At 44.7% G+C, this 23,380-nt stretch overlaps 1 protein-coding gene across 1 annotated transcript in view; it reads right to left on the bottom strand.

Moving 5' to 3' along the window:
- Window positions 1-593: 593 nt before the first annotated feature.
- Window positions 594-23,380, bottom strand: part of LOC137536986 (uncharacterized) — a 136,712-nt gene continuing 113,925 nt past the window's right edge. Inside the window, 6 exon segments of the mRNA XM_068259149.1 lie at window positions 594-1,739; window positions 1,741-3,359; window positions 19,326-20,568; window positions 20,673-20,770; window positions 20,882-21,005; window positions 21,091-21,191. Coding sequence (XP_068115250.1) covers window positions 1,599-1,739; window positions 1,741-3,359; window positions 19,326-20,568; window positions 20,673-20,770; window positions 20,882-21,005; window positions 21,091-21,191 — 3,326 coding nt within the window. The 3' untranslated portion in view covers window positions 594-1,598.

Genomic DNA, 23,380 nt, shown 5'->3' with positions numbered 1-23,380 from the left:
CCTGCAGTTCTTTAGATGTTGTCCTGGGGTCTTTTGTGGCCTCTCGGATTAGTTTTCTCTGCGCTCTTGGAGTAATTTTGGTCGGCCGGCCACTCCTGGGAAGGTTCATCACTGTTCCATGTTTTTGCCATTTGTGGATAATGGCTCTCACTGTGGTTCGCTGGAGTCCCAAAGCTTTAGAAATGGCTTTATAACCTTTACCAGACTGATAGATCTCAATTACAGTACTTTTGTTTTCATTTGTTCCTGAATTTCTTTGGATCTTGGCATGGTGTCTAGCTTTTGAGGTGCTTTTGGTCTACTTCTGTGTCAGATAGCTCCTATTTAAGTGATTTCTTGATTGAAACAGGTGTGGCAGTAATCAGGCCTGGGGGTGACTACAGAAATTGAACTCAGGTGTGATAAACCACAGTTAAGTTATTTTTTAACAAGGGGGGCAATCACTTTTTCACACAGGGCCATGTAGATTTGGAGTTTTTTTTTCTCACTAAATAATAAAAACCATCATTTAAAACTGCATTTTGTGTTCAATTATGTTATCTTTGACTAATAGTTAAGGGTTTTTGATGAGCAGAAACATTTAAGTGTGACAAACATGCAAAAGAATAAGAAATCAGGAAGGGGGCAAATAGTTTTTCACACCACTGTATATATGCAGAAACAGAAACCAAGAGGTGTCACACCTTTGCAGTAGCTATCCGTTCTGCCTTTACATAATATCTATGGGAAAGCAACTGGCAGAATGACACAACACCATCCACAATCTATAAATTCAAACAGGAAGTAGTAAGGCATGGTGAGTCTCTACTTCCTGTAACATAAGTAGCACTTCCAGGTTCCTTTGGCTTTCTGTCAAACCGCCTATTAAACGCCAAGTAAAATCTCAACAAATGTACAATATACGGTAGCAGAGCGTTCAACCAGCCAATGCCACAACCTGGAGAATGCCTGACGTACGCTAGGGACCAACGCTTACCAATGCCTGCAACTGCTGGAGGAGATTAAGGCGTTTGATATAGACAGGCAAAGAGCAGCAACAATCCAATGCACAGAGCAGCATGTAAGAGTCCTCGGGATTCAGTGTCAATATGCTGCCATGTGCGCTTTGCAAGAAGTAAAAGAAATACAGGAAAAGAACACTAATGGCCAAAACATTTCCCACACTCAACACAAATGTTTCACAAGCAGTGATTTACACTCAAAACATTTCCCACACTCAGCACATGATTAGGGCTTCTCATCAGTGTGAGATCTCTCGTGTGTGACAAGGCTTATTTTATGTCCAAAACATTTCCCACACACATCACACGAATAGGGTTTCTCTCCAGTGTGAACTCTCTCATGTGTTAATAGGTGTCCTTTGTGTCCAAAGCATTTCCCACACTCAGCACATGAATAGGGCTTCACGCCAATGTGAGTTCTCCCATGTTTGACAAGGCTTCCTTTATCTCCAAAACATTTCCCACACTCTGTACATAAATAGGGTTTCTCACCAGTGTGAGATGTTTCATGGACAAGTTTTTTTTTTTCCTCTCCAAAACATTTCCCACACTCAGCACAGGGATAGGGTTTCTCACCAGTGTAATATCTCTTATGTGTTAATAGGTGTCCTTACTGTCCAAAACATTTCCCACACTCAGCACAGGAATAGGGCTTCTCACCAGTGTGAGATCTCCCATGTTTGACAAGGCTTCGTTTCTCTCCAAAACATTCCCAACACTCTGCACATGATTAGGGTTCCTCACCAGTGTGAACTCTCTCATGTCTTAATAGGTTTCCTTTAAGTCCAAAGCATTTCCCACACTCAGCACATGAATAGGGCTTCACGCCAGTGTGAGTTCTCTCATGAAGGACAAGGCTTCCTTTCTCTCCAAAACATTTCCCACATTCAGCACAGGAATAGGGCTTCTCACCGGTGTGGGATCTTCCATGTTTGACAAGGCTTCCTTTATCTCCAAAACATTTCCCACACTCAGCACAGGGATAGGGTTTCTCACCAGTGTGAGATCTTTTATGTGTTAATAGGTTTCCTTTCTGTCCAAAGCATTTCCCACACTCAGCACATGAATAGGGCTTCACACCAGTGTGAGATCTCCCATGTTTGACAAGGTTTCCTTTATCTCCAAAACATTTCCCACACTCTGCACATGAATAAGGTTTCTCACCGGTGTGAGATCTCTCATGAATGACAAGTTTTTTTTTCTCTCCAAAACATTTCCCACACTCAGCACATGAATAGGGCTTCACGCCAGTGTGAGTTCTCTCATGAAGGACAAGGCTTCGTTTCTCTCCAAAACATTTCCCACATTCAGCACAGGAATAGGGCTTCTCACCAGTGTGAGATCTCCCATGTTTGACAAGGCTTCGTTTCTGTCCAAAACATTCCCCACACTCTGCACATGAATAGGGTTTCTCACCAGTGTGAACTCTCTCATGTCTTAATAGGTTTCCTTTCTGTCCAAAGCATTTCCCACACTCAGCACATGAATAGGGCTTCACGCCAGTGTGAATTCTCTCATGAAGGACAAGGCTTTGTTTCTCTCCAAAACATTTCCCACATTCAGCACAGGAATAGGGCTTCTCACCAGTGTGAGATCTCCCATGTTTGACAAGGCTTCGTTTCTGTCCAAAACATTCCCCACACTCAGCACAGGGATAGGGTTTCTCACCAGTGTGAACTCTCTCATGTCTTAATAGGTTTCCTTTCTCTCCAAAACATTTCCCACATTCAGCACAGGAATAGGGCTTCTCACCAGTGTGAGATCTCCCATGTTTGACAAGGCTTCCTTTATCTCCAAAACATTTCCCACACTCAGCACAGGGATAGGGTTTCTCACCAGTGTGAGATCTCTTATGTGTTAATAGGTTTCCTTTCTGTCCAAAGCATTTCCCACACTCAGCACATGAATAGGGCTTCACACCAGTGTCAGATCTCCCATGTATGACAAGGTTTCCTTTATCTCCAAAACATTTCCCACACTCTGCACATGAATAAGGTTTCTCACCGGTGTGAGATCTCTCATGAATGACAAGTTTTTTTTTCTCTCCAAAACATTTCCCACACTCAGCACATGAATAAGGCTTCTTACCAGTGTGAGCTCTCTCATGTTTGACAAGCTGTGATTTACTTACAAAACCTTTCCCACATGTGGAAAAGGAATAAGATCTACCAGCAGGGGGAGAGCAGTTTTGGGCATGTGGCCCCTCGGGGTTAGACAGGTGAGGGGAATCTGGGGGCATATTTGTGATAACCAAGATATCTGCAGGAGACTCTTGTCCAATGCCATCATCATCCATTGTACAGTCTGTGGATACAGAGAGACGAGTCTCTGAGAGGTTCCTGATGTCGGGACTCCGCCCTGCAAATAGAGAAACATCATCACTTCCTGAGAATTCTGAGGGAAGGAACAATTATCATTAGGGATGGTCAGTAAGCTGCTGTTAACTCCAAAATTATGCAAAGATGATGCAGATTGGAAATGGGCCAGGTGCGCCATCAGAGTAATTTTGCATATAATTAGAATATAATTTGCACCATCTCAGAGTTATTGGCATGTCACTAACCATTGCTAGTTATCAGCCTGACAGAGAACTTCAGAAGGTTGTGCTCCTTACAGGCAGCAAATCACATGACAATAACCTTGCAAAAGCAAATTTTCTGTATCTTGGAATTTGGACAATAAAATGAATTTCCTGAGAAATGTGATTAGCTGCATCTGATTTGCAGAAAACTACTAAGTACAGCAAAAAAATATTGAACAAAATCCATAGCCATGGAAGTATCAAAGACACTGTAAACACTAAGACATCCATGGCAAAGCAAAGGAAAAGATAAACAACCTCATGTTGAAATTACCTTATACAATCTTTATTAAGGGACATACCTCATATTAAAACCAAATAAAAACAGAGGAGCAGAGGTCTGTAAATGAACGTCCTGGAAAATCTGTTTAGCTGCATACAATTTGCATGATATTTGCATACAAGTACAGAGTTTTTTGCATCTCATTGACCTCCCTACACATAAAGCATAGGCCATCCATTGAAAAGCAGTAAATTGTAGAGCTTGCTGAGACAATGGAAGCAATGTTTTGTTCCCCAACTCAGCTTAAAGCAAACTTGAACTGAAAATTAAAAAAGTCAAAATAAACATACACACGTCATACTCACCTCCCATGCAGTCTACTCATCAATCTTTTTCTCCACTCCTTCTTCCTGTTTGTCCACTGTGATCAATAGAATTCTCCATTTTAAAAATGGCCATTACCCCATAACAACTTGGTCAGCACATTGTAAAACTGTAATATCGACCACTTGAGCCATAGGGAAACATGGACATTACATAGTTATTTTGGTTGAAAAAAGACATACGTCCATCGAGTTCAACCAGTACAAAGTACAACTCCAGCCTGCTCCCTCACATATCCCTGTTGATCCAGAGGAAGGCGAAAAAACCCTTACAAGGCATGGTCCAATTAGCCCCAAAAGGGAAAAAGTCCTTCCCGAGTCCAGATGGCAATCAGATAAAATCCCTGGATCAACATCATTAGGCATTACCTAGTAATTGTAGCCATGGATGTCTTTCAACGCAAGGAAAGCATCTAAGCCCCCTTTAAATGCAGGTATAGAGTTTGCCATAACGACTTCCTGTGGCAATGCATTCCACATCTTAATCACTCTTACTGTAAAGAACCCTTTCCTAAATAAATGGCTAAAACGTTTTTCCTCCATGCGCAGATCATGTCCTCTAGTCCTTTGAGAAGGCCTAGGGACAAAAAGCTCATCCGCCAAGCTATTATATTGCCCTCTGATGTATTTATACATGTTAATTAGATCCCCTCTAAGGCGTCTTTTCTCTAGACTAAATAAACCCAGTTTATCTAACATTTCTTGGTAAGCGAGACCTTCCATCCCACGTATCAATTTTGTTGATCGTCTCTGCACCTGCTCTAAAACTGCAATATCTTTTTTGTAATGTGGTGCCCAGAACTGAATTCCATATTCCAGATGTGGCCTTACTAGAGAGTTAAACAGGGGCAATATTATGCTAGCATCTCGAGTTTTTACCTTGCTCATCAGTTGTCCTTTCAGTTATAACTGACAACAAATGATATTAACTGGTTATCACCATAGTGTTATGGCATGTAGTATTCAGGAAACATTTTACCTCAGGCAATTCTAAAGTTAACTCTTCTGTCTTTAAGTTAAGGTGAGACCTCGAACGTTAACTCTTCTATCCTTAAAATAACTCTAGAATTCTAAAGTTAAAGGCCTCAATTCACTAAGATCATGCTGGAGATAATAAGGCAAGAGAAAACTTACCTCCACACAGTGGGAGAGTTATCTGATCTCTCCATTCCTTAAAGAGAAACTCCAACCAAGAATTGAACTTTATCCCAATCAGTAGCTGATACCCCATTTTACATGAGAAATACAATGATTTTCACAAACAGACCATCAGGGGGCGCTGTGTGACTGATTTTGTGCTGAAACCCCTCCCACAAGAACCTCTGAATACCGCGGTACTGCTGGCAAACTGCCACAATGTAACAATGTTCACAGACAGGAAATAGCTGTTATTAGCTGTCTGTAACAGACAGAACAGCTAGAAACAGCTACATAACTTGCCCACAGTAACAATGTCACCATGTAATACATATCAGAATGTGAATCTGGGAGAGGAAAGATTTTACAATGAGCAAACACTGACTAAATCATTTATACATAATTATTGTAAAAATGAAGCACTTTTTTTTATTACATTATTTTCACTGGAGTTCCTCTTTAAGTTACCTCCTCTGTAGTTAAGTTACCTCCTCTGTAGTTATTTTCAGAATAATGGAGTTATTTTAAGGATTGAAGAGTTAACTTTAGAGATTTCACCATAACTTAAAGACAGAAGTGTTAACTTTAGGTTTGCCTGAGGTAAAATGTTTCCTGAATACTACATGCCTCATCACCATGGTGATAACTCTAGAAATGTTATTGAAGACAGGAGATAAGCTTAGTGAATTGAGGCCAAAGACAGGCTGTTAATTAACTGCATGTGTAAATAACTACAGAGGAGGTAACTTTAAGGAATGAAGAGATAAGATAACTCTCTCACTGTGAAAACTTATCTCTACAACTTAATAAGGCAAGAACAATGTGTGGAGGTAAGTTTTCTCTTGCCTTATTTTCTCCAGCATGATCTTAGTGAATTGAGGCCAATATCTTGTCAGAACTGGAAGGAATTGTTAGAAGAATATGGTGAGCTTCTGAGAGGAACTGACAGCAAGGTAAGTATGAAACTGTGATGATCCGCTCAGCTGGCTGCACAGGCAGACAGCTATTTGTCCATTCCTCTAGTCTGTGGGCTGCAGTTCTCTGGAACAGAGACCTGTCTTTCCATTGCAAGTTTCTGGTCTGTTCTCTTGCTGGGGAATTTGCATACATTCGTTATGCAAATCCCCTACCTGCCTTCTTTGATGACTGGCACTATAAGAGCTTTAGGTTTCCCAGAAGGCTTTGCTGGTCATTTCCTTTCCATGGTCTGTTCCTGATGGACACTGCTGGAGTGTCAGCCATTGCTATCTAGTATAGTTAATTCCTGGGGGTTGCTTTAGGCTCCCCTTCTAGCCCAGTCAGGTTGTATTATCTGTATTGCCTGTTCTGTCTTGTCTTGCCTGTTGCCATTGTCCTGTCCCAAAGGTGGTCGACAGGAAATGGTTCTGATCTCTGTTCTTGGAGTATAGCTGGTGCAGCGGTTGCTACCAGCTATCTCTTCTGTTCTGTCTCCTGGGATCGCGCTAGCTACTTTTCGCTAGTGCTGGGGATCCTTCTGTTCTGCTACTCTGTACCTGGATCGCGCTAGCCACTTTTCGCTAGTGCTGTGGATCCTATCTCTCGCTTGTCCCTGTTTTCGTGTGTCTGTCTTGTCTGCTACGCTTGCTGGAGGCTCGGTGAGGTAACCGTTAAGCAAGCGCTCGCGTCCTCTGTTTCATGTTTGTCTGTCGATGGTTAGTTAGGCGTGCTTGTCTCTATTGTGCTTATCACGTGGAGACCGCGCATAACCGCGTGCACTGTTGCGAATGAGTGCGGTGTTCGCGGTTAGCTAGCGTTTGTTATTTTCCGTATCTCCTTATTGTATTATTTGCTGTGCCTTTGCTACCCTCGTATTCTATTCTGATCTGCCTTGTGTCACGTCTGGCGATCGCACCTCTCGCGATCGCGTTCCTATTTCATATCTGCTGTTGTGTGTGCGCGGTCGCGGGGTGGCGACTGGATTGGCGCACACACATACAACCTGTCCCTTTGCTCAATCTCATTTGCAATCGCCTCTCTTGCGATTGCGTTCTACGCTTCGTACAATTCCTGTCTGGCACTTGTGGAGGTACAGAGGATTGGTTCCTCTGCACTCCCCAGCGCCATCTGCCGACAGGAATTTCCCTCTACAGGTGCGTAGCACCTTTTGCTGGGTGCCTGCAAATATACGCTTGTGGAGGATTTCCGCCGTGTCAGCGCACGCGTTGTGCGCTGATCACGGAGAAAGTTCCACAATCGTTACAGAATGACCAGCCCAACCCAAAACCCCAGTGTAGACGGAGTTTCCGACTTGTACGATTTTGTCGAATATGGCTCTTGTACATTTAAAAAACTTGAACCTGAATCAGCAGACGAATTTTTGTCTGAGTGTACGAAACTGTTAGCGAACCCTGAATTCCAATGCACCCCAGTGTCTACCTGGGCCCCCCAAATGGTCTACATTCTGTTGGGGGGCGAAATGTCAATGTGGGGTTATGATGTGTTAGATCATACCACCCTGAGTCAAAGACCCCTGGAATTCTTGGCCTTTTTAATTCACAATTGGCTGAGATTACCTCAATTACCATACCCCCTTAATGAGTTGTTGTCAGCAGCTCAATCAGCTGTTCCATCTACTCTTTCATCCATAAAGCAGCCATCCAAAGCCTCTAAGTCTAAACGTAAAAGATCTAGGAAGGCTTCCCAGCGGAAAGATCCGTTGCCCATGGCAACCACAGATAGAGAGATTATTTCTGTCAAGTCTGAAATGGGCAAAACCATGCAGTATGATAATGATGTTTATAATGCATCTGTTGATCAGTTTCCAGGTTTTTTGCCCCAATCCAAAGCTTATGTGGATCCTGCTATAGGTAGGATCGCCAGGGCCGGATTTACAACTCAGGAGCCTGTAGGCACAGGCGTTCTGGCGCCCTAAGCTCCGCCCCTGAACAAAGGCCACACCCCCAAGTAAAAAATATTCTGAACTCTAATCCTTGCATCATGTCACTAACAATGTTTAAAATTTTACACTCTAATCATTGTGTCATGTCACTAAAGATGATTAGAGTGTAAGATCTACTGTTTAGGATCTTAGATGATTAGAGTGTCAGCTAGTGACATGATGCAGGGATTCAAATTTAAAATATTTTTTTAAGGATTGGTTTCCACTAGGAGCCACGGCCATATCCGAGTCGGCTCAGCTCCCATTGTGCTGCAAATACGCAGCCTGAATCATTAAGCCGTGCCATGGCAATAGGGTTTCAGGTGCATGCTGCAGCATGCTATCCAGATTCACATAATTGTGCAATCTGGACGACAATGACATTAAGAAAATAGAAAGCGTTTCACCGCCCCTCTCTCCTGCGGGGAAACGCTGCAGATTTGTGCCGAATTTGGCACCAATGGAAATGGGCCCTTATGGTGTAAGCGCTTGAGATCAGCAAGGTGAGGCAGGGATAGAGGACAGAGCAGTGAAGTAGGAGGAGCACGGAGCAGTGAAGTTGAGGACGAGAAGAACAGAGCAGTGAGGTTGAGGACGAGGAGAACAGAGCAGAGAAGCTGGTGGATGAGGAGCACAGAACAGTAAAGCTGAAGGATGAGGCGGACAGAGAAGTAAATGATGAGGAGGACAGAGCAGTGAAGGATGAAGAGGACAGAGCAGTGAAGGATGAGGAGGACAGAGCAGTGAAGGATGAGGAGGACAGAGCAGTGAAGGATGAGGACAGAGCAGTGAAGGATGAGGAGGACAGATCAGTGAAAGATGAGGAGGACAGATCAGTGAAAGATGAGGAGGACAGATCAGTGAAAGATGAGGAGGACAGATCAGTGAAAGATAAGGAGGACAGAGCAGTGAAGCTGGCGGATGAGGAGGACAGAGCAGTGAAGCTGGCGGATGAGGAGGACAGAGCAGTGAAGCTGGCGGATGAGGAGGACAGAGAAGTGAAGGATAAAGAGGACAGAGAAGTGAAGGATAAGGAGGACAGAGAAGTGAAGGATAAGGAGGACAGAGAAGTGAAGGATAAGGAGGACAGAGAAGTGAAGGATGAGGAGGACAGAGAAGTGAAGGATGAGGAGGACAGAGCAGTGCAGCTTGTGGATGAGGAGGACAAAGAAGTGAAGGATGAGGAGGACAGGTCTGTGAAAGATGAGGAGGACAGAGCAGTGAAGCTGGAGGATGAGGAGCACAGAGAAGTGAAGGATGAGGAGGACAGATCAGTGAAAGATGAAGAGGACAGAGCAGTGAAGCTGGCGGATGAAGAGGAGAGAGCAATGAAGCAGGAAGATGAGGAGGCCAGAGCAATGAAGCAGGAGGATGAGGAGGCCAGAGCAATGAAGCAGGAGGATGAAGAGGGCAGAACAGTGAAGAAGGAGGATGAGGAGGCCAGAGCAGTGAAGCAAGAGGATGAGGAAGAAAGAACAGTGTAGCAGGAGGACAGAGCAGTGAAGGATGATGATGATGATGAGGAAAGAGAGGTGAATCAGGAATATGAAGGAAATGAGGAGGAAAGAGCAGTGAAGGATGAGGATGATGGGAATGAAGGACAGAGCAGTGAAGTAGGACAATGAGCAGGGATCACCTTGAAGTTGTGGCTGTGAGGGTTGTACTCCGACATCCAGAGGGAAACAGTAGTTTAGCCAGCTGTTTGGTGACCTCTCTGCTAGGAATGCGGCTGGGCTAGGGGCTGCCCCCCTCCTTGCACTGATTGAAGATCTCTGCTGCGAACACGTCTGGTCACTCCAGCAGCACGTGCAGCCGGGCCAGCGTGTATCAAGCTGTCTGCCTGTGTATGTTTCTCTTCTGGCTGGGGCTGCGAGGAGTGCTTCCCTGCAAACATGGAGGTAACCGCAACGGAGGACAAGTCCAGTTGCCATCACAGCAGGGGGCAAGCCTGTCGGCAGGGGGGCGCTTTGTCCTGGGTTGGTGTCTAGGCGTCCTTCTGCTTGCTGCAATAGAATAGCAGCTGGAAGCTGCTAATGAATCTCCCGCACCGCCAGAACAGCTACTTCCTGGTCTTCTTTTACTCCTTCCGCCCCGGCATCTCTAAACAGCGCACACCCGAGGAGGGTGGCGGCAGAAGCTGAGCGGAGCGGCGGCTTCTAGTTATTACAGGGAAGGGAGAAAAGCGGGAGAGGAGGAGAGAGTTGTTTGAAGCGGGGAGTGAGCCGCCTGTCCCGCATAAGGCGCCTGTAGGCACGTGCCTAGTGTGCCTTATGGTAAATCCGGCCCTGAGGATCGCACACTATATTAAAGCAGTTAAAAAATCTGTAATCGTTCCTGATCCCCACCCATATGGAGATTATTTAGATACTGGGTTGTTCGAACCGCCATTTGCCTCATGGGAAATCGGGGCCTTGGTGGAAGAATTTGATTTGGATTGGAAAGCCTTTTGCGATTTTTACATCGCAAAAAGCGCGGATGTCCTGAACGATTGTCTTGACTCTGTGTGCCTTTTGATTCTGATGAATGTGACGAGTGTGTTGTGGATCTGGTGATGTATGTGTGGCAGATCATTTTGGATGAATTACACACACACCAATTAATTGATCCCAATAAAGAGGTAAAAGATTCCCGTTCTGTTCCTGCTCCAGTTCCATCTGTAGACTGTGTGCACTATGATTGTTCATCCTTTGTTAAGTGTGCATGGGAGCCCCCGTTTGAGAAATGGGAGATCGAGCTCCTGGTCTATGAATTGGAATGTGATTGGAGATCGTTTTACAATCATTACCTTTCTAAAAACGAAGCAGTTTTGTATGCGTGCATTGAGTCTGCATGCACTTTAATCAAGACTGGTGAATGTATCTCTGACTTTGTGACTCCGCTGTTTGACGTGTGGAGAATGATTTTGGATGAACTACATGCGCTTCAATCTGCTAAAAACACATTGTCAGCGGACGATTGTTCCAATCCTCTGGATTTAAAGAAAGTGAGTTTTGAATGCATTCCCTTTCCCAAAGCAACTGAGTGTTTGAAGTCTGAGTGCAAGTCGTTCAGAGCAGTTGCTTGTGTGGAAGTTGAACCAGTGCGGTCTGATGTCGCCACCGCACGTATGGCTGCAAAAGGTCTGTGTGGTCCTGTGTCTAAGGAAGACAGATTTTTTCCCTCAGGTTCTCTAAGATCGTCCGTTTGTGAGCCTGCCATGGGGAAAATTCCTAAGTTATGCAACTTTAAGAAAATTATTGATGTGTCTAATAAAGTTTCTCTCCTGTTGTTGTCGCCACTTCTTTTGCAAATGAATCTATGTCTTATTCTGTTCGCACCTGTGCAGGCCTGTTGCCTGATGACAGTTGCTCCAGTGTTTCTGTCCTAGATGCCTTGCAGTCTGCTCCGCAGATCGCGGAGGTTTGCGATATGGAAGCGTCAGTTTCGCAACCTAAAGCGATCTTGGATCCGCAAATTTTGCGTTCTGACTCCTCGGATTCGACATTGTTAGCCGAATCTAAGAGTGAGACAGCGCTTCGGTTTTGCGAATCTGATGCTGAAGCTTCTTTGCCTTGTCCAGAGAAGCTTTCTCTGAACCTGCCCTGTACCATGAATGAAGGCATGATGTCCACTTGCATTGACATTTGCGAGTCTGATTCTGAAGTATTGACTCTCCACCCAGTACTCTGGATGAGTCAATATTGCCTTGTACAATATCTCCTGCCCTGCCCCTAGAGGCTCGTCTAGGTATTGCTGCTATTTTTACCTGTCTTTCTGCAGTTTTGGAGTTGCAAGCTAGTTTGACTACTACGCAGAGTTCTGGGTGCAGCGAGATTAAAGTTAGGGAGTCAGTGTGTGGTCCAGTAAATATTCCTGTACGTTCCACTCATGATGATGAAATTCAGTCTCAGTTTATGGTGGAACCTTCCCTGGGACATCTGCCTTGTTCTCAAAATAAAGTTCCAGTTTTGCCCTGTAATATGGATAGTACAGAATCCTTCTTAGACAACTTGAAAAATGATGTTCCTGAGGTCTTGTTTGATGATCTGAAGGTCTCCGAGTTCCTCCCAAAGGGTGCAGAACTTGTAGGAGATGTCTCCTGCCCCCCAGGTCCTTCTGAGGTGTTGCCCACTTCAGTAGGCATTGCTGCCTTGCTGACTACTTTTGCAGCTCTTGTGGAGCTTCATTCATGTGTAGTCAATGATATTACAGTTACAGAAAATTCTGAATTTGAGTCCGAGTCTTCTTTTGAAAGACCAGTACCTGTGACTTTTACTCGTGATGATTTTCTGCCCGGTACTGGTTTTGGTCTTGTCGTGTCGGACTCTGAGGTTGGCAGTTCCCCGACGTGTCCTGAGGTTTCTCCTGTACTAGTGTACCCCGATGTGTTCTGTGACCCAGAAAGCCCAAGTGTGCCTCGGTTACCAGCGTACTCAGATGCTTCCTCAGTGGAGACATGTTCTGATATAGCCTGCCTGCTTGCATGCCCAGAAGTGGTCCCTGAAAGTCCTGATCTTGATGGGTGTCCTGCTAATTTTGAGTCTGGAATGATCATAGGTTCCATAGGGGTTCTTGGTGGTTCTCCATGTGAGCCTGGTGAGCGTTCTGGCTTCTTGGGATCTCTGCGGAGCTTCAAGGCGTTCTGGGAGATTCCGGGAAAGGTTTTGCTTGGTGCCCTGAATACGATCAGCAATGGCTTTGGTGTTGTAAGGGACACTTCGAACAGGTATTGCGGCAGGTTTGGTATTCTTGGACGCTCCTTGGAAGGTGGTGGGTATTGTCTGGAGGGTGTCGATGGCTTCTTCTCTGGTGTCCACAGTCCTGATGGGTGTTATGCTGAGACTTGTAGTGCTGATGGGCATGTTTCGGTGGCTTCTGCTTCCGATGAGGTCGGTTTCGGATGGACTGACTCTGGAATTGGGCCTTGTCGGGTTGTCCCGACCTTCATGAGTCTTCAGTTACAGTTTTGTGATGATACCAGTTTTGAGGGATGTCTGGAATCCATCCCTAGAGGAGGGGGTACTGTGATGATCCGCTCAGCTGGCTGCACAGGCAGACAGCTGTTTGTCCATTCCTCTAGTCTGTGGGCTGCAGGTCTCTGGAACAGAGACCTGTCTTTCCATTGCAAATTTCTGGTCTGTTCTCTTGCTGGGGAATTTGCATACATTCGTTATGCAAATCCCCTACCTGCCTTCTTTGATGACTGGCACTATAAGAGCTTTAGGTTTCCCAGAAGGCTTTGCTGGTCATTTCCTTTCCATGGTCTGTTCCTGATGGACACTGCTGGAGTGTCAGCCATTGCTATCTAGTATAGTTAATTCCTGGGGGTTGCTTTAGGCTCCCCTTCTAGCCCAGTCAGGTTGTATTATCTGTATTGCCTGTTCTGTCTTGTCTTGCCTGTTGCCATTGTCCTGTCCCAAAGGTGGTCGACAGGAAATGGTTCTGATCTCTGTTCTTGGAGTATAGCTGGTGCAGCGGTTGCTACCAGCTATCTCTTCTGTTCGGTCTCCTGGGATCGCGCTAGCTACTTTTCGCTAGCGCTGGGGATCCTTCTGTTCTGCTACTCTGTACCTGGATTGCGCTAGCCACTTTTCGCTAGTGCTGTGGATCCTATCTCTCGCTTGTCCCTGTTTTCGTGTGTCTGTCTTGTCTGCTACGCTTGCTGGAGGCTCGGTGAGGTAACCGTTAAGCAAGCGCTCGCGTCCTCTGTTTCATGTTTGTCTGTCGATGGTTAGTTAGGCGTGCTTGTCTCTATTGTGCTTATCACGTGGAGACCGCACATAACCGCGTGCACTGTTGCGAATGAGTGCGGTGTTCGCGGTTAGCTAGCGTTTGTTATTTTCCGTATCTCCTTATTGTATTATTTGCTGTGCCTTTGCTACCCTCGTATTCTATTCTGATCTGCCTTGTGTCACGTCTGGCGATCGCACCTCTCGCGATCGCGTTCCTATTTCATATCTGCTGTTGTGTGTGCGCGGTCGCGGGGTGGCGACTGGATTGGCGCACACACATACAACCTGTCCCTTTGCTCAATCTCATTTGCAATCGCCTCTCTTGCGATTGCGTTCTGCGCTTCGTACAATTCCTGTCTGGCACTTGTGGAGGTACAGAGGATTGGTTCCTCTGCACTCCCCAGCGCCATCTGCCGACAGGAATTTCCCTCTGCAGGTGCGTAGCACCTTTTGCTGGGTGCCTGCAAATATACGCTTGTGGAGGATTTCCGCCGTGTCAGCGCACGCGTTGTGCGCTGATCACGGAGAAAGTTCCACAATCGTTACAGAAACATTAATTTGGAGGTACATCATGTGTTTATTTTAAATTTAACTCAGTTCAGGTTCACTTTAAAGAGTACTCGAAGGTGGATCTTCGGAGGGCAGAAGGGACAGAGGCATGCCCTCTGCCTAATGACATGATTCTGTGTCCCCAAACCGCCTCTGCCCTATAGCCCCCCTGAGTTTAGTGACAAGATGTCGGGAACCCAGAGGTAAACATGGAAGAGGAATTCCCTGTTCAAAACTCCCACCAGGGGCGTTCCTGCTGGGTTTCCAGAGCTGCCATTGGGCAGGTCTCTCCCTGGCTGCACTCCCTGCCGCTCCCCCGCCTCCCTGCACGCTATGAGAGACACACAATCTCTCAGTGCAGCATTGTGACCCAGAGGTCACAAAAGTGAAAGTGGACCACTGCGGCCCACATTAGCGGCAGGGAGCGGCGTTTTTATGCGGCCATCTGATCCGCTCAGCCCCCCGTATCAGTTAGCCTAGTTTTTTTTTTCCTTTTTTGAGCACGCCTCTGGCTCTCTTTAACCACTTTCCTACCCTGGTCATTTTCACAGTTCAGTTCTGATTACTTTGGCAATAACTTCATCAATAATTATCACAACTAAATGATCTATATATTGTTTTTTCAGGACAAATTAGGCTTTTTGTGGCTGATATGTGTTGTTAGTAATTACCTTATTTTCTATGCATTTTAAAAGGAAAATAAGGAAAAAGTGAAATAATACACAATTTATCCACTTTCATACATTGTAGCTTTAATGTAAACAGTTCTATTGTACATTAAACGCACACAATTTATTTGTGTATCCCTTCTGTTTTTTTTAAACAGTTCATTTGTTTTGATAATGTATTATATGTAACAATTAAGTAATGTATACAATCTGCTACTGTCTTCTCCAGGAATGTGTATTTTACACTTGTTAACTAATTAACTCTGCTATTGAATTCCCTGGGGGAAGGAGAGGGATTTGCGGTCATTCCTTTTCAACTCTATCGAGTTTTTATCAGCTCAGAGATAAATAAACAGTGTTATCTAAGATTTTGTAGGGAGAAGCGTGCAAAGACTAATTGCTAGGTACACACTATGAGATTTTCTGGCAGATTTACTGTCAGATCGATTATTTCCAACATGTCCGATCTCATTTCCGACTAGTTTCCGTTCACTTTTATTGGAAATTGATCGGAAAACCCTTGGAAATCAGATCGGACATGTTGGAAATAATCGATCTGACAGTAAATCTGCCAGAAAATCTCATAGTGTGTACCAGGCATTATATTCATGTCATAGGCACAGGAAGTGGTTAAGCGATGAGGCAAACACAACCTTCAAGAGTATGACTCAACTATGTACTAAGAAAAAAATTGATGAGTCATACTCTTGAAGGTTGTGTTTGCCTCATCGCTTAACCACTTCCTGTGCCTATGACATGAATATAATGCCTGGTACACACTATGAGATTTTCTGGCAGATTTACTGTCAGATCGATTATTTCCAACATGTCCGATCTGATTTCTAAGGGTTTTCCGATCAATTTCCAATAAAAGTGAACGGAAACTAGTCGGAAATGAGATCGGACATGTTGGAAATAATCGATCTGACAGTAAATCTGCCAGAAAATCTCATAGTGTGTACCAGGCATTATATTCATGTCATAGGCACAGGAAGTGGTTAAGCGATGAGGCAAACACAACCTTCAAGAGTATGACTCATCAATTTTTTTCTTAGTACGTAGTTCAAAGTACCCCTTACTATCCCCACCAAAGATTAAGTAAAATAAAAACAAAACAATGAAAAAAGTATTTTAATATTCTAAATTAACAATGAATACTTACCTTTAAAAAAATGTTTGCATGCCAATATCCTCATAAAGTCCCACACCAATATCCTCTGTTAACTTGATTGAAGATCTCTGCACACCCGCCACCGCTTCCTGATACAGCTCTAGCTATATAAAAGTAATGCTAGAGCCCAAAACATCTTTAAAGAGACTAACAACATTTTCAGCCTTATGTCTTCTATCCTATAAGTTCCTATACCTGTTCTAATGTGGTCTGTTGCACAGTGGCTGTATTATCTCTGTTATATAATCTAAATCTTTTTTCCTCTGATGGCTTTGTCGGGCTCAGGCAGGAATGTGCTGTCTGCTGTTATAGGCAGAAGCTATACACACCCTCTCCACGCCCCCTCCAGGCTCTGTGTGAGCAGCTATGTCTTTTGTTTGTAAACACTGCCTAAACCTGGCAATTACAAGCCAGGATTGCAGCAGGGAGTGGCAGAAACAGCACAGAGGGGCCCAGGAGAACATAATGAATAGAATGGTATGCTTTTTATTGTAAGAATTTTAGAGTACAGATTCTCTTTAAATTTCCCTCCAAGGCTTCCCATTGGTCTACTATTGCGACTCCTGCTCTCCTCCCCACCCACCGCACCTATTGCGCCCACCCATGCTGGCACCCTGAAATCAGGGTGTTGTGGGTGCTCCAGGGTGCCGGCATAGGTGGGCGCGATAAGTGTGGTGGGAGGAGAGCAGGAGCCACGTGGGGGGGGGGACAAAGCTCTAGCTATACTAAGTGTAGTAGACCTTAAAGCATCTTTAAATTTCCTTTCAGGGCTCCCCATTGGTCTATTAACGGACCAATGTGAATCCTCCAGATTCCCATTGGTCTGGTAATAGACCAACGGGGAGCCTTGGAGGAAAATTTAAAGATGCTTTTAGCTCTAGATATACTTAGTATAGTTAGAGCTGCGGTGGGGAGTGGTCATGTGTGGCAACGTGAACGTGGAGATCTTCAATTCTTCAATCCATTTAACAGAGGATATTGGCGTGGGACATTTCTGAGGATGTTGGTGTGGGAACATTTTTTTAAAGGTGAGTATTCATAGCTAATTTAGATTCATAAAATAATTTTTCCATTGTCATGTTTTTACTTCATTTAACCCTTTGTAGAAATGGGTAAGGGGTATTAAGTACCACTATTCTCATTTCTCCTGGGGAGGGGTCTGGCATCTGGCGGAACCCCCCAGGGCGTTGTCAGCCCCACCTCCTACTGGGGCACTGGAGGTGGGGAAGAGCCCCTTGTCCATGGATTGGAAAAGGGCTCTGGGGGAAAGGAGGCGGCTTGGCCTCCCCTCTCCTCCAGAGCCCCCCCCCCCCCCATACCATGGACCATGCCGGCTGGTATAGTCAGGGTGCGAAGCTCCACGCAGCCGGGACTCTGCATTCTGGTTATCCCAACCTGCATGGTGGACAAGTGGTTAAAAAGGCTTGGAAGGGTGAACTTCACGTCATTTCTTTTTTATTCCCCACACTCTTTACATATAAAATAAATGTATATACATGTTAATACATTATTTGTCATTTTATTGCATCTAAATATAGACTTTGTTTCCTCTAACTTTAAAGGGAACCTAAACAGAGGCATGTGCATGTTTCTGTTTAACCAATACCAGTTGCCTGGCAGTCCTGCTGATCTCTGTGACTGCAGTAGTGGCTGAATCACAGACCTGAAACAAGCATGCCGCTAATCCAGTCAGACTTTAGTCAGAGCACCTGATCTGCATGCTTGTTGAGGGGCTGTGGCTAAAAGTATTAGAGACACAGGATCAGCAGGAGAGTCAGGCAACTGGTATTATTTTAAAAGGAAAAATCCATATCCTTCTCAGTTTAGGTTCCCTTTAACATCAATTTTCTCAAAAAACTACAAGGTCCTTTTGGAAAAAAAAAAATCTGTTGTTCCCACTGTCCTCCTTAACATACCTTGCAATTTGGTGTTTCTAGCTTGTATGGGGGCTTTGCTATTAACTGCTAAAGTTGTCGGCCATTGAACTTTAAAAATAACCATTAAAAAAGCGTTTGCGCAAAATACTTTTTTTTTGCCACCATTTCACAGTTGATCCTCCTACCTCATGCCACTGTCTGTGTTTTGGTACACTTTTAACACCTTTTTAAAAGAAATTTTGGCTGCAGAGATGCCATGAAAGTTTCAGAAGTTCCCTTGCAATTAAAGTCTACGGAGCTTGCCAAAAAAAAAGTCAGTTCGTGAATTTTCGCCATAAATTTGTGAACAGATTGTATGTCCATTCATCACTAACTCCTAATATGGGCAGTTTGTGAGCAGTGACACAGTCATAACAGCAATACAGCGTGCATGAAAAAAGGGCGCAGCATAAAAAGGGCCCGGCTGGATCACGAAATGGCGCCGGTGGATAATGAAATCTGATAACGATAAACATCGTTGTCAAACTTGCTTAACGATAAATACTGTTGTAAAAACAGATGGGAAATAATAACTAAAAGATATTAACGTTAAATATCGTTAGGTAATTCAATAATACTGCTTAACCCAACCCTACTCTCAACACGGAACAATCCCCTGATGGTGCCTAAAACTAACCACTCCCCTGGTGGTGCCTATCCCTAACCAACACCCCCCCCCCAGTGGTGCATAACCCTAACACTCCCCCCCCCCCCCCGGTGGTGCCTAAAACTAACTGCCGCCCGGGTGGTACCTAACCCTAACCACTCCCCCTGGTGGTGCCCAACCCTAACCACTTACTCTGCAGGAACACCCTTTTACACAAACAATATCTTTGAAAACGTAAAACCTGTACATAGAAACAAAATAATATGACAAAAACTATAACATTACAAGCTTCTAAAACGAAACATACTTCGAAAACTGTAATGTTCTAATGATGTTAATATTTATCGCTGCACCCTTTTTTCTGCTTTTTTCTCCGTATTAACGATAATTGCATTTTTGTCCACCCTCAGCCGGCGCCCTTTTTTCCTGCTACCACTATACAGATACACATTATTTTACATGTACTGCTGATTACTCACCTGTTCTGCCCTCTGTAACATTGTCCTCCTCTTTACTTGTCCCCATTATGTCCTCCTCCTCTACAGACTGCTGATCACTCCTCACATACTTCTCTTCTTCCTCTTTAATAGTCGTCATCATATCCACCTCCTCTGTACACTGCTGATCACACCTCACATATGTCTCTTCTTCCACTTTACTTGTCTTCATGTCACCCTCCTCCACAGACTGCAGATCACACCTCACATATGTCTCTTCTTCTTCCTCTTTAATAGTCGTCATCCTATCCCTCTCCTCTGTACACTGCTGATCACACCTCAGATAACTTTCCTCTTCCTCATCTTTAATTGTTCTCATCATGCCACCCTCCTCCATAGACTGCTGATCACCCCTCACATATGTCTCCTCTTCTTCCTCTTTACTTGTCCCCATCATGTCACCCTCCTCCGTAGACTGCTGATCACCCCTCACATATGTGTCTTCTTCTTCCTCTTTAATTGTCCCCATCATGTCACCCTCCTCCATAGACTGCTGATCACTCCTCACATATGTCTCTTCTTCTTCCTCTTTAATTGTCCTCATTTCATCCTTTTCTGCACACTTCTGATCACTCCTCACATATGCCTCATCTTCTTCCTCTTTAATTGTCCTCATCACGTCACCCTCCTCCATAGACTGCTGATCACTCCTCACATAAGTCTCTTCTTCTTCCTCTTTAATTGTCCTCATTTCATCCTTTTCTGCACACTTCTGATCACTCCTCACATATGCCTCATCTTCTTCCTCTTTAATTGTCTTCATCATGCCACCCTCCTCCATAGACTGCTGATCACTCCTCACATAGGTCTCTTCTTCCTCTTTAATTGTCCTCATTTCATCCTTTTCTGCACACTTCTGATCACTCCTCACATATGCCTCATCTTCTTCCTCTTTAATTGTCCTCATCACGTCACCCTCCTCCATAGACTGCTGATCACTCCTCACATACATATCATCTTCTTCCTCTTTACTTGTCCTCATCATGTCACCATCCTCTATACACAGCTTATCATTCCTGACATATGTCTCTTCTTCTTCCTCTTTACTTGTCTTAATCATGTCACCCTCCTCCATAGACTGCTGATCACTCTTCACATATGTTTCTTCTTCTTTCTCTTTACTTGTCCTCATCATGTCACACTTCTCCATAGACTGCTGATCACCCCTCACATACATTTCTTCTTCCTCTTTAACCACAGCACTTCCATTTACAAGTTCTCCATCCTGTAAGTAAGAGTAATTAAAAATGTGAACACAAACAACAGAATAAGCAGGAGAAAAGAATGTGTCATGGTTTGGAGTCTCTATGGACCCTCAGTCTCACTTACCTGATAATGGTGAGGGATGGTGTGATCTTCCTGTGTATAATCCTGGGAATAAAGATGACCTGTACTTCTCTCTGGTGGGTTTCTGCTACTGGATCCATCTGTAGGAAACACAGACACTGACTGAATACATTGTCTCCATGTGTTTATCAAATGATGAAGGGGATCTAGGTCTGAACTCTTCTTTACAAGACACAAAAGTCTCCTCTTACCTGGTGATATGTGGGGCTGATGATTCTCCAACATGCTGTCCTTGTAGAGGTCCTTTTGTCCATCTCTATACTGACACTCCTCCATGGAGGAACAGACAGTGACATTCTGACACCTTTTAGGAACCTGAGACAAATAATAAAACAGTCAACACCCAGACACACCCCTTGCTGTTATTGGATAATATCCCATAATTCCCAGCACCTCTCACCTCTCCTGTCAGCAGCTCCATCATTTTTCTGATGACTTCTAGAATCTTTTGCTTGTTGTGCCCCTCATCAGGGAGTGAGGTGGAGGCACTGTGATGGTCACCTGATCACCAGACTTCACAGGAGGAAAACTCTGTATAGAAAGACCAATAATAATGTCATATGGCCTCCCAGAATACTCCTCACCTCCTTAGTCAGCTGTGTGCAGGGCCTGAACAAGGTTCCGCAGCACTAGAGGCAAAGAGTCCAAAGTGCTCCCCCTCCAGTGTAGTTAGCAGATGCAGCCCCAGGATTACAGGAAATCACATTTACAAAAACATTTAAGATGAACCTTTCCCTAAGGGTGGTTCATAAATTATGATTTGTACTGTTTTCTGCCCAAGGATATCACCATCACCAGCTCCCCCTGACCTGACCAATAGAAAATCCCCCCCCCCCCCCCCACCCCCCAACACACAACAATTTATACACACAATTGAATAGCCACTACACCCCCCTGGATACAAACATTAGGTTGCCATAGTTTCCCTAGATACAATAATGAAGTATCCACATGCTCCCAGATTAAACAATTACATATTCCCATGTCTATAGATGAAGGAATGTAGTAGTCACATGCCTCCAGATAATATAATACAGTAGCTAGATGCCAAAGAAAAAAAGTAGTGATATTATCCCAGATAAGAGAATTAAAAGGCAACTGTAGCAAGAGGTATGTGGAGGCTGCCATATTTATTTATTTTTAAGCAATACCAGTTGCCTGACTATCCTGCTGATCTAATACTTTTAGCCATAGACCCCGAATAAGCATGCAGCATATCAGGCGTTTCTGACATTCTCAGATATGACAAGATTAGATGCATGCTTGTTTCTGGTGTTATTCAGGCACTACTGCAACCAAATAGATCAGCAGGATAGCCAGGCAACTGGTATTGATTAAAAGGAAATACATATGGCAGCCTCCATATTCTTCTCACTTCAGTTGTTCTTTAAAGCGGATCTGAGGTGAAAAACTAACTCTAACAAGTAACTTGTCTTTGTATCTTATCTAAAGTTTAGATGGTTTACACAGTAAATCTAGCTGCATACAGCTTAAAACAATATATGAACATTTCTTCCTGTGATACAATGAGAGCTGCCATGTTAGGCTTGTAATCACTACACAGGTAATTAGCTATGCATCTCCACACCTCAACCTGTGATAACGCCACGCCCCTCTCCTCTTAAATCCCGTGCATGCTCAGTGTGAGCTGGGGAGAATGGCAGAGAAGAGACAGGAGGGGAGGGGGGGGGGGGGGTAAAGGGGTGACAGGAGAGGGAAGGTGGCAGAGGGGGCCCCGAAAAGGGAGGGGAGGATGGCAGAACAGTGACAGGTGGCAGAGAGGGGGTCAGCAGGCAAGCAAAGGGTGGCAGAGAGAGGTGAGAGAGAGACACAAAGCGCAACGTCTCTTATCAGCGCTGGTCCTGGACGTTCCCTGTGTTGAATCCGTGTGGGCAGAAATTATGGTACACCGTCCAGCCAGCAGCTCTCACCACTTCCTATTCTCTGCATGTCGCGTGTTTACACAGACATGCAGGGAGAGAAGGCAGAGAGCGGCCAGCTGCTGGCTGGACAGTGTACCATAATTTCTGCCTGCACGGATTCAACACAGAGGAAACGTTCAGGAGCAGTGAAGCAGAGCTGGTAAGAGACACGCTGCGCTCTGATACACACACACACACACACACACACACACACACACACACACACACACACACACACACAGAGGAGGGGGCCATGGTGAGGGAGGGATGGGAGCAGAGCTGATGGAGACTACATGCTGCGCTCTGACACGAGGGGGGTCCATGGTGAGTGATGGAGAAGTGAGGTTGGTCATCCCCTCCCTGCATCCTCATTACACTGTGTCCGGGTGTCACTCCCCCTAGAATCACCACTGTGCTGCTCACGCTAGTATCGCGTGAGTTCAGCAGCTCCAGACTTGAATCGCTGCCTCTGCCTCCTCCTGCCTATAATTAGATCCCATGACCCTTTGCTTCCCAGGACTAAATGCTGCGGCGTTAAATGCGCTGGGGGCGTGGCTTAATATTTTTATAAGGTTTTTATATAATATATATAATATATATAAAATAATTTTAAAAAAGCTATTTAAAGGGTTTAATGCCCCCAAAATATGTCCACCAGCACAAAAATGCAGACATCCTTGCTTGGTTTCGGATCCATTTTAAGTAATCACATGCCTCCAGGTAAAAAAACAGTAACGTACCTGCAGATACAATACTTAAGTAGGGGCC

The sequence above is a fragment of the Hyperolius riggenbachi genome, chromosome 10 (assembly GCF_040937935.1).
Source record: "Hyperolius riggenbachi isolate aHypRig1 chromosome 10, aHypRig1.pri, whole genome shotgun sequence".
NCBI lineage: Eukaryota > Metazoa > Chordata > Amphibia > Anura > Hyperoliidae > Hyperolius > Hyperolius riggenbachi.
Note: the sequence above shows the minus strand (reverse complement) of the source record. Positions and strands in the feature narration are given on the sequence as shown.